Source organism: Leucoraja erinacea, chromosome 3 (genome assembly GCF_028641065.1).
Source record: "Leucoraja erinacea ecotype New England chromosome 3, Leri_hhj_1, whole genome shotgun sequence".
Lineage (NCBI taxonomy): Eukaryota > Metazoa > Chordata > Chondrichthyes > Rajiformes > Rajidae > Leucoraja > Leucoraja erinaceus.
This window is the reverse complement of record NC_073379.1, coordinates 15832115-15846950: the sequence shown is the minus strand read 5'-3', so window position 1 is coordinate 15846950 and position 14836 is coordinate 15832115. Positions and strand designations below refer to the sequence as shown.

At 47.3% G+C, this 14836-nt stretch overlaps 1 protein-coding gene across 4 annotated transcripts in view; it reads left to right on the top strand.

Annotated features, from left to right (window-relative positions):
• Nucleotides 1-2208: 2208 nt before the first annotated feature.
• The window catches only part of LOC129695333 (transcription factor TFIIIB component B'' homolog), an 89528-nt gene continuing 76900 nt past the window's right edge, over nucleotides 2209-14836 (top strand). For 2 of the 4 annotated variants that reach the window (XM_055632182.1, XM_055632180.1), the window contains exons 1-2: nucleotides 2209-2492; nucleotides 14384-14647. In XM_055632182.1, the coding sequence (XP_055488157.1) occupies nucleotides 14385-14647 (263 nt within the window). In that variant the 5' untranslated portion in view covers nucleotides 2209-2492; nucleotide 14384. Of the gene's footprint in view, nucleotides 2493-12530; nucleotides 13319-14383; nucleotides 14648-14836 lie in introns of those variants that run through there. The other 2 variants (XM_055632183.1, XM_055632181.1) reach the window with 2 other exon arrangements.

Genomic DNA, 14836 nt, shown 5'->3' with positions numbered 1-14836 from the left:
CTTTCATTGCAAAAGGATTTGAGTATAGGAGCAGGGAGGTTCTACTGCAGTTGTACAGGGTCTTGGTGAGACCACACCTGGAGTATTGCGTACAGTTTTGGTCTCCAAATCTGAAGAAGGACATTATTGCCATAGAGGGAGTGCAGAGAAGGTTCACCAGACTGAGTCCTGGGATGTCAGGACTGTCTTATGAAGAAAGACTGGATAGACTTGGTTTATACTCTCTAGAATTTAGGAGATTGAGAGGGGATCTTATAGAAACTTACAAAATTCTTAAGGGGTTGGACAGGCTAGATGCAGGAAGATTGTTCCCGATGTTGGGGAAGTCCAGGACAAGGGGTCACAGCTTAAGGATAAGGGGGGAATCCTTTAAAACTGAGATGAGAAGAACTTTTTTCACACAGAGAGTGGTGAATCTCTGGAACTCTCTGCCACAGAGGGTAGTCGAGGCCAGTTCATTGGCTATATTTAAGAGGGAGTTAGATGTGGCTCTTGTGGCTAGGGGGATCAGGGGGTATGGAGAGAAGGCAGGTACGGGATACTGAGTTGGATGATCAGCCATGATCATATTGAATGGCGGTGCAGGCTCGAAGGGCCGAATGGCCTACTCCTGCACCTAGTTTCTATGTTTCTATAAGTATCTTTGCTCATACATGCCATTAAGAAGCATTTAAACACCTGAGGAATTACAAATACCTGTGAAGTCATGTGTCCCAAACATTATGGTACCCTGAAATGAGGGGGGAGGACTATGTATAAACGCAGCTGTAATTTCTACATGGTGAAACCAAAATGTGTAAATATATCCTTTAATAAAATCTGACAATGTGCGCTTCAATCACATGTGATTTTTTTCTATTACAAATCTCCAATTGTGGAGTACAAAAGCAAATAAGAAAATTATAGGTCTTTGTCCCAAACATTGTGGTGTTGTAGATAGTGAACTTTGTGTAGGAAGGAACTGCAGATGCTGAATCGAAGATAGAAACAAAATGCTGGAGTAACTCAGCGGTTCAAACAACATCTATATAGAACAGGAATAGGTGACATTTCGGGTGGAAACTTTGTCAGACTTGAGTCTTGACCCGAAACGTCACCCATTCCTTCTCTCCAGAGAAACTCAGAAAGCCAGTGCCGCTGGGTTACTCCAGCATTTTGTGTCCATCTTCGATACTGAACTTTTCTTGTGTTATGGGTTTTGCAGAATACAATGTTTACATATCCGCTGTGCAAGTAAGAGTTTAGTTTTTCCATTTCGAGATATGTGACATTATTTGGTAATATATATGACAATGTTCACATATCTGTTGTGCTGATGCAAGTAAGAGTTTAATTGTTCCATTTTAGTAAATATGACAATATTTGAATATATATGACAATAATAACTCTTGACTCTCACTGTCTGCTGCAATGTTTTGCAATGCTGGAGATGCTCTATATCAGTGGTTCCCAACCATTTTTTAGTTCATGACCCCCTTGGGCTCTTTAATTATTCTGTGCCCCCCCCCCCCCCCCCCCCCCCCCCCCCATTATTAGCGGAAAAAAAGTGCTCCCCTTCATTGAACCTGTGGCTCCCTAAATCCCCAAAGTTTTCTGTGGCCCCCCCTGAAATTTGCCATATGGCCCCAGGTTAGGAATCACTGTTCTATATGACAATAATGGCTCTTGACTCTCACTGTTTAAGAAAGAACTACATGCTGAAAAAATGGAAGGTAGACAAAAAATGTTGGAGAAACTCAGCGAGTGAGGTAGCATTTATGGAGAGAATGAATTGGCGATGTTTCGGGTCGAGACTCTTTTTGACTCCCACTGTCTGCTGCAATGTTTTGCAATGCGGGAGATGCTCCATGTGACAATAATGACTCTCACTCACTGTCTGTTAACCATATACAACCATATAACAATTACAGCACGGAAACAGGCCATCTCGGCCCTACAAGTCCGTGCCGAACACTTATTTTCCCCATGTCCCATCTACCTGCACTCAGGCCATAACCCTCCATTCCTTTCCCGGCCATATACCTATCCAATTTATTTTTAAATGATAAAATCGAACTTGCCTCCACCAGTTCCACAGGAAGCTCATTCCACACAGCTAATACTCTCTGAGTAAAGAAGTTCCCCCTCATGTTATCCCTAAACTTCTGTCCCTTAATTCTGAAGTCGTGTCCTCCTGTTGCAATATTTTGCAATGCGGGAGGTGCTCCATGTGACAATAATGACTCTCACTCACTGTCTGTTGCAATGTTTTGCAATGCGGGAGGTGCTGTGCGCTGCTGAGGGGGTGAGCGGGAGGACCCGGTGGACTCCGTCTAATTGAGAGATCGCGCAGCTGCAGCTGGCTGTCCGTCCGGCTGCCGGGGCCGTGGCCGGAGGAAGATGTGAAGGAGGAGGCTGTCAGTGTCGGTGTCGGTGCCTGGAGTCCGGGCAGGGGGGGGGAGAGGATTGGCGCTCCCATGCCGCCTGACAACACGTGGCAGCGCCGATTACAGGTAGGCCCCACGGGCCCGGGGGAAGCCGCGGGGGTGGGAGTTGAAACGGGCGGGGGCCGGGCCGGGGGGGGGGGGGCTTCAGGTTGGGCTGGGCCTGGCCGGGCCGGCGGCTCCCAGCTCAACGTCTCACTGAGACTGTTTGTTTTAGCTTTAGAGATACAGCGCGGAAACAGGCCCTTCGGCCCGCCGACCCCCGCACATTAACACTAGCTCCCCCACACACACACTCACACTGGGACACACTCACTCACACTCACACACACACACACTGGGACACACACACTCACTCACACTGGGACACACACACTGGGACACACACTCACTCACTCACACTGGGACACACACACACACTCACTCACTCACACTGGGATACACACTCACACTGGGACACACACTCACTCTCACACATTCACTCACACACATTCACACTCACTCACACACACTCACACACTCACACATTCACTCACACACACACACTCACACTGGGACACACACACACTCACACTCACTCACACACACACTCACTCACACACACACTCACACTCACACACACACACACGCACACACACACACACACACACACACACACACACACACACACTGGGCCACACACACACACTGGGACACACTGGGACACACACACACACTGGGACACACACACACACACTGGGACACACACACACACTGGGACACACACTCACACACACTGGGACACACACTCACACACACTGGGACACACACTCACACACACTGGGACACACACACACACACTGGGACACACACACACACTCACTCTAGAGGACAATTTACACATTTTAACCGAAGCCAATTGACCTACAAACCTGGACGGCTTCGGAGTGTGGGAGGACACCGGAGCACCCGGGAAAAACCCACACGGGTCATGGGGAAATTTTACAAACTCCGCACAGACAACGCCCGTAGTCGGGATTGAACCCGCGTCTCTGGCGCTGTAAGGGAGCAGCTCCACTGCTGCCTTATGAAGGCGAGTTGAGCGAGTGCACACAGCGGGTGGACACAATACTACCTGGCAACGGGGTGCAGCACCTCTCCCCACACGTACGGTGTCGATTAAAATTCACGACTCAGCCCCTTCCCACATCCCAAAGATGTGTTGCCATGTTATTTGGCCTCCATAACTTGGCGAAGTGGCAATAGAGTCAAGGTGAGTGGATGGGTGTGTGGGAATGTTATAGGATACAGGAGAGGTGAAGGTGGGGGACATCCACACCACTCCACAGTTCCACTCCATAGCTGTCAACTTACAATCAGAATAAAATTTCATGTAGTTATTTAAGACTCAGTTCTACAGGTTTGGTAGTTTGTTAGTTAGATGGAACTCTCTGCCACAGAGGGTAGTTGAGGCCAGTTCATTGGTTATATTTAAGAGGGAGTTAGATATGGCCCTTGTGGCCAAGGGGATCAGAGGGTATGGAGAGAAGGCAGGTACGGGATACTGAGTTGGATGATCAGCCATGATCATATTGAATGGCGGTGCAGGCTCGAAGGGCCGAATGGCCTACTCCTGCACCTAATTTCTATGTTTCTATGTCACGTGTACTGAGGTACAGTGAAAAGCTTTCTTTTGCATCATAACCAGTCAGCAGAAAGACATTATTGTCAACCTGTCCACATCGCCTAGATACATAATAAAGGGAATAACGTTTAGCACAAGGTCCAATTAAAAGTAGTCTGAAGGTAGACACAAATAGCTGGAGTAATTCAGCGGAACAGGCAGCATCTCTGGAGAGAAATAATGGGTGACATTTCGGGTCGAGACCCTTCAGACTCCAGTGAGATAGATAGTGGTTCAGGACCGCTCTCCAGTGGTGGATAGGATGGTTCAGTGGCCTGATAACTGCTGATTTTCACTGTAAAATCATTAGGGGCTTAGAAAGGTTGAATGATCAGTCTTGACAGTAAAGGGCCTGTCTCACTTGGCCGTTATTTGCACCTCAGGTACGCGTCATGTGTAAAATATGTCTGGCTGTGGCAGCTTTGACAGTTTGGAGTCGCCTTCCAGAGGCAAGTAATTCAAAGAGTTTGTGGCCAGGGTGAGAGGGGTCAGAGATGATCTTACCCGGTCACTTCCTGGCACTTACAGTGTACAGTTCGTCAATGGAGGGAAGGTTGCAGCAAACAGCAACCTTCTCAGCTGATCGGACGATTCGCTTCAGCCTCCAGGTGTCGTGCTTGGTGGCTGAGCCAAACCAGACCACGATGGAGAAGGTGAGGACAGACTCAACGATGGCTGTATGGAATTGGACCATCATTACCTGTGGTAGATTGTGCTTCCTCAGCTGCCGTAGGAAGTACATCCTCTGTTGTGCCTTTTTGACTGTGGAGTCGATGGTGGCCCCCCATTTAAGGTCCTAGGAACTTAAAAGACTCCACAGATGTGACTGTGGTGTTGTTGATGGTGATTCGGGTGAGGGGAGGGGGTGATCTCCTAAAGTCGACAATCAATTCCACTGTCTTAAGAGCATTGAGCTCCAGGCTGTTGCGATGGCACCAGGACGCCAGCTGTGACAGATGTCTTTAGGCACATTCCTCCCCATCCTGGATCAGTCCAATCAGGGTTGTGTCGTCCGCAAACTTGAGAAGCTTGACAGAGGAGTCAGTGGAGGTGCAGTCATTGGTGTAGAGAAAGTAAAGGAGAGGGGAGAGTACGCAGGCTTGTGGTGCTCCTATGCTGAGGGTTTGCGGGTCGAGATGTGGTTTCCCAGCTCTCCCAGTCTGTCAGGAAGCTGATGATCACCGACAGAGCGGTTCAGGCACAGCCAACTGCGTTGAATGCAGAGCTGAAGGATGAAGTGTACGCCCAGGTTGACTGGGTCATCCACAGATCTATTGGCCCGGAATGCAAACTGCAGAGGGTCCAGTAGGGGATTCGTGATTTTTTTCAGCTTGGCCAGCACAAGCCTTTCAAGGGTCTTCATGACTACAGAGGTCTGTGCCAAAGATCTTATAGCAGAGCAAGATGGGTTACTCTCACGCAAACGTGAGGTACGCTCATGGGCGGATTCATGGGTGATTATAGGACACATTTTAGCAACCTGACTCCGCCATCTTGTTCCGCCATCTTGCTCCGCTTTCTTGCTCCCGCCTTCTTGCTTCCGGCCAAAGATTGGATCCGCAGCGAGGAGAAGGAGTGCGGGGCCCGGGGCAGCGGGGAGAGGGAGTGCGGGGCCCGGGGCGGCGGGGAGAGAGAGTCCGGGGCAGCGGTGGAGAGGGAGTGCGGGGTCCGGGGCAGCGGGGAGAGAGAGTGCGGGGCAGCGGGGAGAAGGAGTGCGGGGCCCGGGGCAGCGGGGAGAGAGAGTGCGGGGCCCGGGGCAGCGAGGAGGAGTGCCCGGGGCAGCGAGAGAGAGTGCGGGGCCCGGGGCAGCCGGGGCAGCGGGGAGAGGGAGTGCGGGGCCCGGGGCAGCGAGGAGAAGGAGTGCGGGGCCCGGGGCAGCGGGGAGAGAGAGTGCGGGGCCCGGGGCAGCGAGGAGAAGGAGTGCGGGGCCCGGGGCAGCGGGGAGAGAGAGTGCGGGGCCCGGGGCAGCGAGGAGAAGGAGTGCGGGGCAGCGGGGAGAGAGAATGCGGGGCCTGGGGCAGCGGGGAGAGAGAGTGCGGGGCCCGGGGCAGCGGGGAGAGAGAGTGCGGGGCCCGGGGCAGCGGGGAGAAGGAGTGCGGGGTCCGGGGCAGCGGGGAGAGAGAGTGCGGGGTCCGGGGCAGCGGGGAGAGAGAGTGCCCCAAGACAATGTTTCTTATTTAATGTCCCTTGTCTAGTCTGAAATAAAGTTCATTATTGGATTAGAAGAAATATAATTGTGTGTGTTATATACATTTATATAATTTTCATGTATGTGTGTTTATAAACATTTTATTCCTTAACAAGAATCAACAGAATTATGAACTAACAGAATTATGAATCTAACCCTATAATCACGCACAAAAAGTCCCCCCCTGTCAATCACCCTGCGAGTCGGGTCGGTTCCGGTTACTACAAAATCAACTCAAACACTGTTTGTGAGCCATTTAAAAAGAAATGATTTAAAAAACATTAAAAAAGACAATTACCAGAATCAAATTTTATTCTTGACAAGAAGTTTGAACTGACAGATTTATGAATCTGACCCACACAAACTGTTGCCCCGCAACATTGATTACAGTGCGAGTCGGGTCGGGTTAGGTAGGCTCAGGTTGCTAAAATGGGCGTGGAAAATGCCCATGATCCCCTCCATAGCGTACTACACGTCAGTCCATTGCATTTAGCAGGAGTAGCCTATCTTGCTCTTGCTCTGTGCGACAGGCCTGTAATCATTAACACCAGTAATACTTGCCTATTTTGGTACGGGGACAATAGTGGAGGCTTTGAAGCAGGCAGGGACAGTACAGGTTTGCAGGGACTGGTTGAACATGTGTGTATGTTGTGCAGCATGGAGCGTGTGGGTAATTGGGTGTTAAGTGGTGATTGGAGAGGGGAAAGGCTCCAGTTCTTTTCAGACTGGAGTCTTGCTTTAAGTAGGTGTGAAGTGGTTATTGGGGAAGAGTGGGTGTAGAAGGGCCCAATCTTTGCAGACTGCGGTCAGCCTATGAGTGGGTGTGAAGTGTTGGTTGGGGTGGGAAAGGGTCCAGTCTTTTCAGACTGGAGTCTTGCTTTAAGTAGGTGTGAAGTGGCGATTCAGGAGGAATAGGTGTAGAAGAGTCCAGTCTTTGCAGACTGGGGTCTGGCTGAGTTGGTGGGGGAGGGGGTACCAGGGTTACGTTTCTGCTTGTCAAACCTGCATTAGAACTCAATCAGGTTGTTGGTCAGCTGACGATTGTCCAAGGGGCGGGGGACTTTCCTCTTGTATCTGGTGATTTCTTGCAAACTCAAGACGAGTCACTAGCTGAGAACTTGCTCCTCAACTTCTCAGAGTAACTTTCCTTGGTACCTTTCCTTAGAGGTAGGGTACTACTTTCCTTAGGAAGGGTACTAAAGGACTGTGCTGTACAACTGGCTGAGGTATTCACGAGGATCTTTAACCTGTCTCTATCTCTGGCAACGGTCCCCAAGTGCCTGAAGACAGCTACCATAGTGCCGGTGCCGAAAAAGTCAAAAGTCACCAACCTGAACGACTACCGCCCAGTTGCCATAACTCCAATACCCATGAAGTGCTTTGAAAGGCTGGTCCTATCTAACATCAAATTCAGCATCCCTGCCTCACTGCACTCGCATCAATTTGCATACAGGGCAAATCGATCCACAGAGGATGCCATCTCTCTGGTTCTTCACACTGTCCCAGCTCACCTGGAAAGACAGGGCACATATGTGAGGATGCTCTTCATAGACTACAGCTCTGCCTTCAACACAGTCAACCCCACTAAGCTCACCACCAAACTCTACCAGCCAGGCCTCAACTTGCCGATATGCGACTGGATCCTGAATTTCCTGATGGAGCGACCGCAGGCAGTGAGACTGGGCCCGCACCTGTCCTCCACTATCACTCTTAGCACCAGCACACCACAGGGCTGTGTACTGAGCCCCATGCTCTACTCCCTCTTCACACACATCTGTGTTCCTGCATTTGATACCAACACCGTTGTCAAGTTTGCAGACGACACAACGGTGATTGGGCAGATCACCAATGGTGATGAAACAAACTACAGAGCGGAGGTGCAGAACCTGGCGGACTGGTGCTCACGTAACAACTTGTCCCTAAACACCTCTAAGACCAAGGAGTTGATTATCGATTTCAGGAGGACACATAATGGGGAATAGACCCCAATCTCCATCAACGGGGACAGTGTGGAGAGAGTGTCCAGCTTTAGGTTTCTGGGCACACACATCTCAGAGGACCTCACATGGTCCACTAACACTGTTGCGCTGGTCAAGAAGGCACAGCAACGACTGTTCTTCCTAAGAACATTGAAAAAGACTGGTCTGCCCCACCAGCTGCTGACAACCTTATAACCATATAACCATATCACAATTACAGCACGGAAACAGGCCATCTCGACCCTTCTAGTCCGTGCCGAACACGTACTCTCCCCTAGTCCCATCTACCTGCACTCGGACCATAACCCTCCATTCCCTTCCCATCCATATAACTATCCAATTGATTTTTAAATTATAAAATCGAACCTGCCTCCACCACCTTCACTGGAAGCTCATTCCACACAGCTACCACTCTCTGAGTAAAGAAGTTCCCCCTCATGTTACCCCTAAACTTCTGTCCCTTAATTCTCAAGTCATCCTTCTACCGCTGCACCACAGAGAGCATACTAACAAGCACAAGGGACTTTTAACATCTAATCCTGTGTATTTGATTCTGGCATCTCTTTGCGGTATCTCAGCTGCACGGAGGCGGAGAGGAGAGCTCTTCAGCGCGTCGTCCACAGAGCGCAGAAGATTATTGGGACACAGCTACCAGCCTTGGAGGGCATCTACCACATATGGTACCTCAGGAAGGCCGTCAGCATCCACAAAGACTCCTCACACCCTTGTAATAGTCTGTTCGAACTCCTAACTTCCGGCAGACGTTACAGGGCTTTTTACGCCCGCACCTCCAGACTCAGGAACAGCTTCATCCCCAGAGCTATAGCTGCTCTGAACCGGCCCTGCTGAGTGCCCCCCCCCCCCACCCCCATGAACTGTATTCACACACATCGACCTGACATGGACATATTTGGACTTTAGACTGTTTTGCTGTTCTCTTTTTTTAATAAATCATGTTTCTCGGGGTATCTAAATTTTATTCGTTGTTTAAGTTATGACGATCGGATGGAAGCTGCATACCAAATCTCGTTGCACCTCTGTGCGATGACAATAAAATATATTATTATTATTATTATTATTATTATTATTAGAGGTTATCCTCTCAGCCCAATGCTCCAGGGAACAAAAGCCCCAGCCCATCCAGCCGCTCCTTATAACTGAAGCCCTCCAGTTCTAGTATTATCCTTATAAATATTTTCTGTGCATGTTCCAGCTTAATGGCATCCTTCCTGTATGGAAAAGGTGCCGAGGTGCCAGGCACCGCAAGCACCTGATGTTGTCTAGTCCTTGTTGCATGCAGGTATGTGTGGTTCATTTGTGGATGAGTCATGAATGGAATTGAATGCTGAAAATCATCAGCGATCTCCATCTGTTCTCACATTTGTCTGCAGCTGTATCGAAGAATACAGATTAAAACTGTATACAACTGTATAACAAATAAATACAATAATCAGTAATACATTACATTAACTGTAATACTCGGTAACTGGATTATATTATATTGAAAACTGAAGTACCATAATGCAACCAAATTCGTCCAATAATAAGTCCAAATTCTTAAAGATCTTTGCGCAGTGTGTTTCACGATCCTGATGGTTGACAGGAAGCAACTGTTCTTGAGCCTCGAGGTCATGGTTCTCAGGCTGCTGCCTCTTCTTTCTGATGATAGCAGTGAGAAGAGAGCACGGCCAGGATAATGTGGGTCTTTGTTGTTTGCTGCTTTATTGAGATCAGAGCCATTCAACCCATTGGGTCTGTGCTGGCTCCTAGCTGGGAAATCTTATCACTTCCATTCTCACTTTCCTTTTTCCTGTAATGCTGCAAGGTATTTTCTGTCACATGTTCACCAAATTTTCTTGCTTCACTTTTTAAAAATCAGCCTACACTAAGGGTCTCTACCCAAAACGTTGCCTATTTCCTTCGCTCCATACATTCTGACTCACCCGCTGATTTTCTCCAGCCTTTTTGTCAGCCTACACTATGGGATAGTTTGTGATAGCCAATAACCTTACCAGCATTTCTTTGGGATGTAAACATTTGTTAGAAGCCTGGGGAGGAAAGGGCAGAACTTGCAAACTGCATGCAGGCAGCAGATTGAACCAGGTTGCTGGAGCTGTGAGTCAGCAGTGATAATTGCTTTGCCACTAAGCCGCCCTTGAAGGAACTGTTTCTGCTCCTTGCATTTCTTTCCCACTTAGTTAAAGTCATTAGTTTTTCACCGAAGATAGATCAAAAAGCTGGAGTAACTCAGCGGGTCAGCCATCTCTGGAGAAAATTAATGACGTTTTGGGTCGAAACCCTTCTTCTGACGTTCAGTGAGAGGAAAGGGAAACGAGAGATATAGACAGTTATATAGAGGGATATGGAACAAATGAATGAATGAAAGATATGCAAAAAAGTAACGATGATAAATGAAACAGACCATTGTTAGCCGTGGGCTGGGTGAAAACGAGTTATAGACAATGAGACTCAACAAGAGCTGATATAATGACTTGGGTGGTGGAGGGACGGGGAGAGCAGGGGTTACTAAAGTTAGATAAGCTGGCAGAAAAGCTACATTGCTTCTTCTCCCGCTTTGAAACACCACAACAGCAGCACTCACCTGCTACAGCCCTGTTTCCACCCTCACCTAGCTCCTGTACTACTCCACTCACTGTCAGGGAACACGATGTCAGACGGGTGCTCCTGGCAGTGAACCCCAAGAAGGCTACCGGCCCAGATGGAGTCCCTGGTAAGGTGCTCAAAGCGTGCGCCCACCAGCTCACTGCCATCTTCACCAGAATTTTCAACCTCTCCCTGGCCCAGGCAGTTATTCCGTCCTGCCTAAAATCAGCCACAATCGTCCCTGTGCCGAAGAAGTCTACCATCACCAGCCTTAATGACTACCGTCCTGTGGCCCTCACTCCGGTAATCACGAAGTGCTTCGAGAGGTTGGTCCTCCAGCACATCAAGGACTACCTACCACCAGACTTCGACCCCCACCAATTCGCCTATCGCCAAAACAGATCCACAGAAGACGCCATTACCGTAGCTCTCCACTCTGTGCTGAGCCATCTGGAGCAGGGGCAGAGCTACGTCCGGATGCTCTTTGTGGATTTTAGTTCAGCCTTTAATACAATCATTCCGGACATTCTCATTGGTAAACTGGTCACTCTCGGCCTCCCCACTGTCACATGTGCCTGGATAAAGGATTTCCTCACTAACCGGCCCCAGACTGTGAGACTCGGCCCCCACCTCTCCTCCACTCGCAGGTTGAGTACCGGTTCCCCACAGGGCTGTGTGCTAAGCCCCCTCTTATACTGTCTCTACACCTACGACTGTAGTCCGGCCCACAACAACAACCGCATCGTCAAATTTGCTGACGACACTACTGTGGTCGGACTTATTTCAAAGGGAGACGAGGCAGCCTACAGAGAGGAAGTCCTGAAGTTGACAACCTGGTGCTCAGAAAACAATCTGGCTCTGAACACCAGGAAAACAAAAGAGCTCATTGTCGACTTCAGGAGGCACAGCACCGACTTAGCCCCCCTACACATCAACGGCGAGTGTGTGGAGAGGGTCAACACCTTCCGGTTTCTCGGCGTCCATATCGCTGCTGACATCTCCTGGACGGACAACACGACAGCGGTCATCAAGAAGGCTCAGCAGCGGCTGCACTTCCTGAGGGTCCTCAGGAAGCACAACCTGGACTCTAACCTGCTGCTGACCTTCTACCGCTCGTCCATCGAGAGCCTGCTGACATACTGCATTACAGCATGGTATGGCAGCTGCACCATGGCAGACAGGGAGAGGCTTCAGAGGGTAACCAGGACAGCGCAGAGGATCATTGGCTGCCCTCTCCCCTCCCTGATGGACATCTACACCTCCCGCTGCCTTAGCAGGGCAAAGAAGATCATCAAAGACAGCTCCCATCCTGCGTTTGGACTGTTCGACCTGCTGCCCTCTGGAAGGCGCTATAGGTGCATCAAATCCAGGACAAACAGACTGAGGAATAGTTGCTTTCCGAGAATTATATCTACTATAAATTCAAATTCACACATGCACTGACTACACCGCCCAACACGGACTTCCATCTGTATATATGTATATATGTATGTAGCGCCGCAGAATTTGTGCACCTATTCCCCCCCCCCCCCCCCCCATCTCCCTTCTGTTTTTTGTTTTTTCTGTTTCTTGTTTTTTGTGCTAAATTGTATGTATGCACTGAGTACGAGCAGCTTTCAGTTTCACTGTACATGTATAGTGACAATAAATGGCATATCTATCTAATATCTAATAAATCATAATTGATACTGCTGGGTTGTAAACTGCCCAAGCAAAAATATGAGGAAAATTGGAGGAACAGCACCTCACATTTTGCTTGGGCAGTTTACAACCCATCTACGATTCTCAATTTTGTAATCAGTTTCTCAATCAGGTATCCCCTTGGCCTTCTCAACTTCAAGGAAAATTCACAGTCTATCTGCCTCTCCTCATAACTGAAAGACTCCCACCCAGGTATTAGCATCCTCTCCAGTGCTATCACATGCTTCCGACAGTGAGCAGAGTAAAACTGTTTGCTGTACTTGAGCTGTGGCCTAGCCAGTTTTGGTTGTATCGTCATCTTGCCTTTATAAATGATGGTAAGTATCCCACAAGCTTTATTAGCCACCTTATCTGCCCATGATACCACCTTTGGAGATACTTGTATTGCTCAATGCTCCTTAGGGCCTTATTATTTACTGTGTATGTCCCAGCCTTATCAGTCCTCTCAAAGACTTATCAATTCACACTTATCAGGCTTAAATTCCATCTACCTTTGCTCTACTAGCAGAGCTGATGAATGTTATACAGAGGTGAAGTATTATAGGTTATATAGAATGTATATAGAAGAAACACGTTACTTCTTAATTTTACCAATATGTTTAAAACATTTAGTAAAGCTCGCAAATGTCAGCTATTTTTATGTGATCAGACTTCAAGGCACACAAACAAGTTGCTTTTTATTTATTATTTTGCTTTAGCTAAGAACACCATAGTAGACTCAGAGATTAAAGTTAAAGGGCAAGGACAGTGAGAGATTAAGGTTAGTGAAACATGCATGCCTAGCAGCGAAAGATAAAGATTGAAGCTGTAATAAAAAGATTTTTGAATTTATGAATCGGAGAACATTTGGAGAATGGCCAGTGTGGTGGCTCTGAATGTTCCAAGCCAAATTTGTGCAAATAAAGTTTTTTCGTCTTCTTGAAGAATTCTCCGTGTCTATGTCATCTTATCCAAACTTTGAGTCTTATAAACCACTACAGTATCACAAAATGTCCTGGTCATGCTTGTAGTTTCTAATCAACCCTGCTGCCCAATTAAGCAATAGCCGTTTTAAAAAAAAGTCCTCTTTTTTGCTTTCAAAGCCATCTGCAGTCTGACCCCTTGCCCTTGTAACAAATCAAGCCCAAAAGCCCTCTGAAATAAAAGCAGTTTTAAAATCAATTTTGGCATCTCAATCATCTGTGATTGTGATTCACCAGAGTATATAATTCATTTCAGCTCTTTCTGGATCCACCAATTTCACTCTTTGTGTATTTAATCATGTTGTTGGCAAAGGCATTTGGCTCATTTTGCACAGGAATAAGCTTGCACTGCCTGACCCATATATTTGTAATGGCTTGTGTATTGACATCAAGATCATCCTGATCTATTAAAACGCACGTACTAGATTGGGAGAAAGTTAACTTTAGTTAAATAAGTCTATATATGCAGAAGAAAATCTGTAAAATTCACCTGTTGGAACAAGTAAAAAGTTATAAAAATCTTGGAATCTTTTTAATGTGATATAATTTTAAAGTTAAAACCTAGATTGCAATAGTTAAAAGGTGTTGTTGAGGGTATTGTTGAAGTCAAGAGAGTTTATTGTCATGTGTCCCAGATGGGACAATGACATTCTTGCTTGCTTGATCATATTTGATCATATTTTGTAATTCCCAGAGCAAATAAATAAAGAATTAATTTCAAATTCAGAATTGGTAAATAATGAGGCAAGTATGTATGAGTGGTTTATGAGTGGTTATTGATTGATAAGTGATTAACGAGCAGTTAATTTGAAGGCCATTGATGATGTGTAATTCTGTAGATTATTATTTCCTCTCTCTTTCAGGATGTTTCGCCGTTCAAGACTCAGTGTAAGGCCCAATGTGAAGCCTGGTGGAAGAAGTTCATCACAAGCCTTGAAGGGGGATGATAAGACTCGCACTTCAGACCAGCAACTAAATTCAGAAGGAAAATCTTCCAATGAAAAAGATGATTCTGGACTTCCAGCTGCTTCGGAGTCTTTCTCACCAACACCACTGCCTAATCCAGGTGTTGCACAAGAAGAGAGAGACGACCCAGATGAACAGCAGGAAAATGTTCCACTTAACAAGTTAGTATTGAATCTATTTAATATAGGTTAAAAAAATGGTGCTTCAAAAATAGTTCTAGTAATAATTAAGTAGGTTGTAAACACAAGGAACTGCAGATGCTGGGTACACAACGGAATTACAATTAATACACAAATTACTTTTTTTATTTTAATTTTTTATTTAATTTTTATTAGAAGTACGGTAAATTA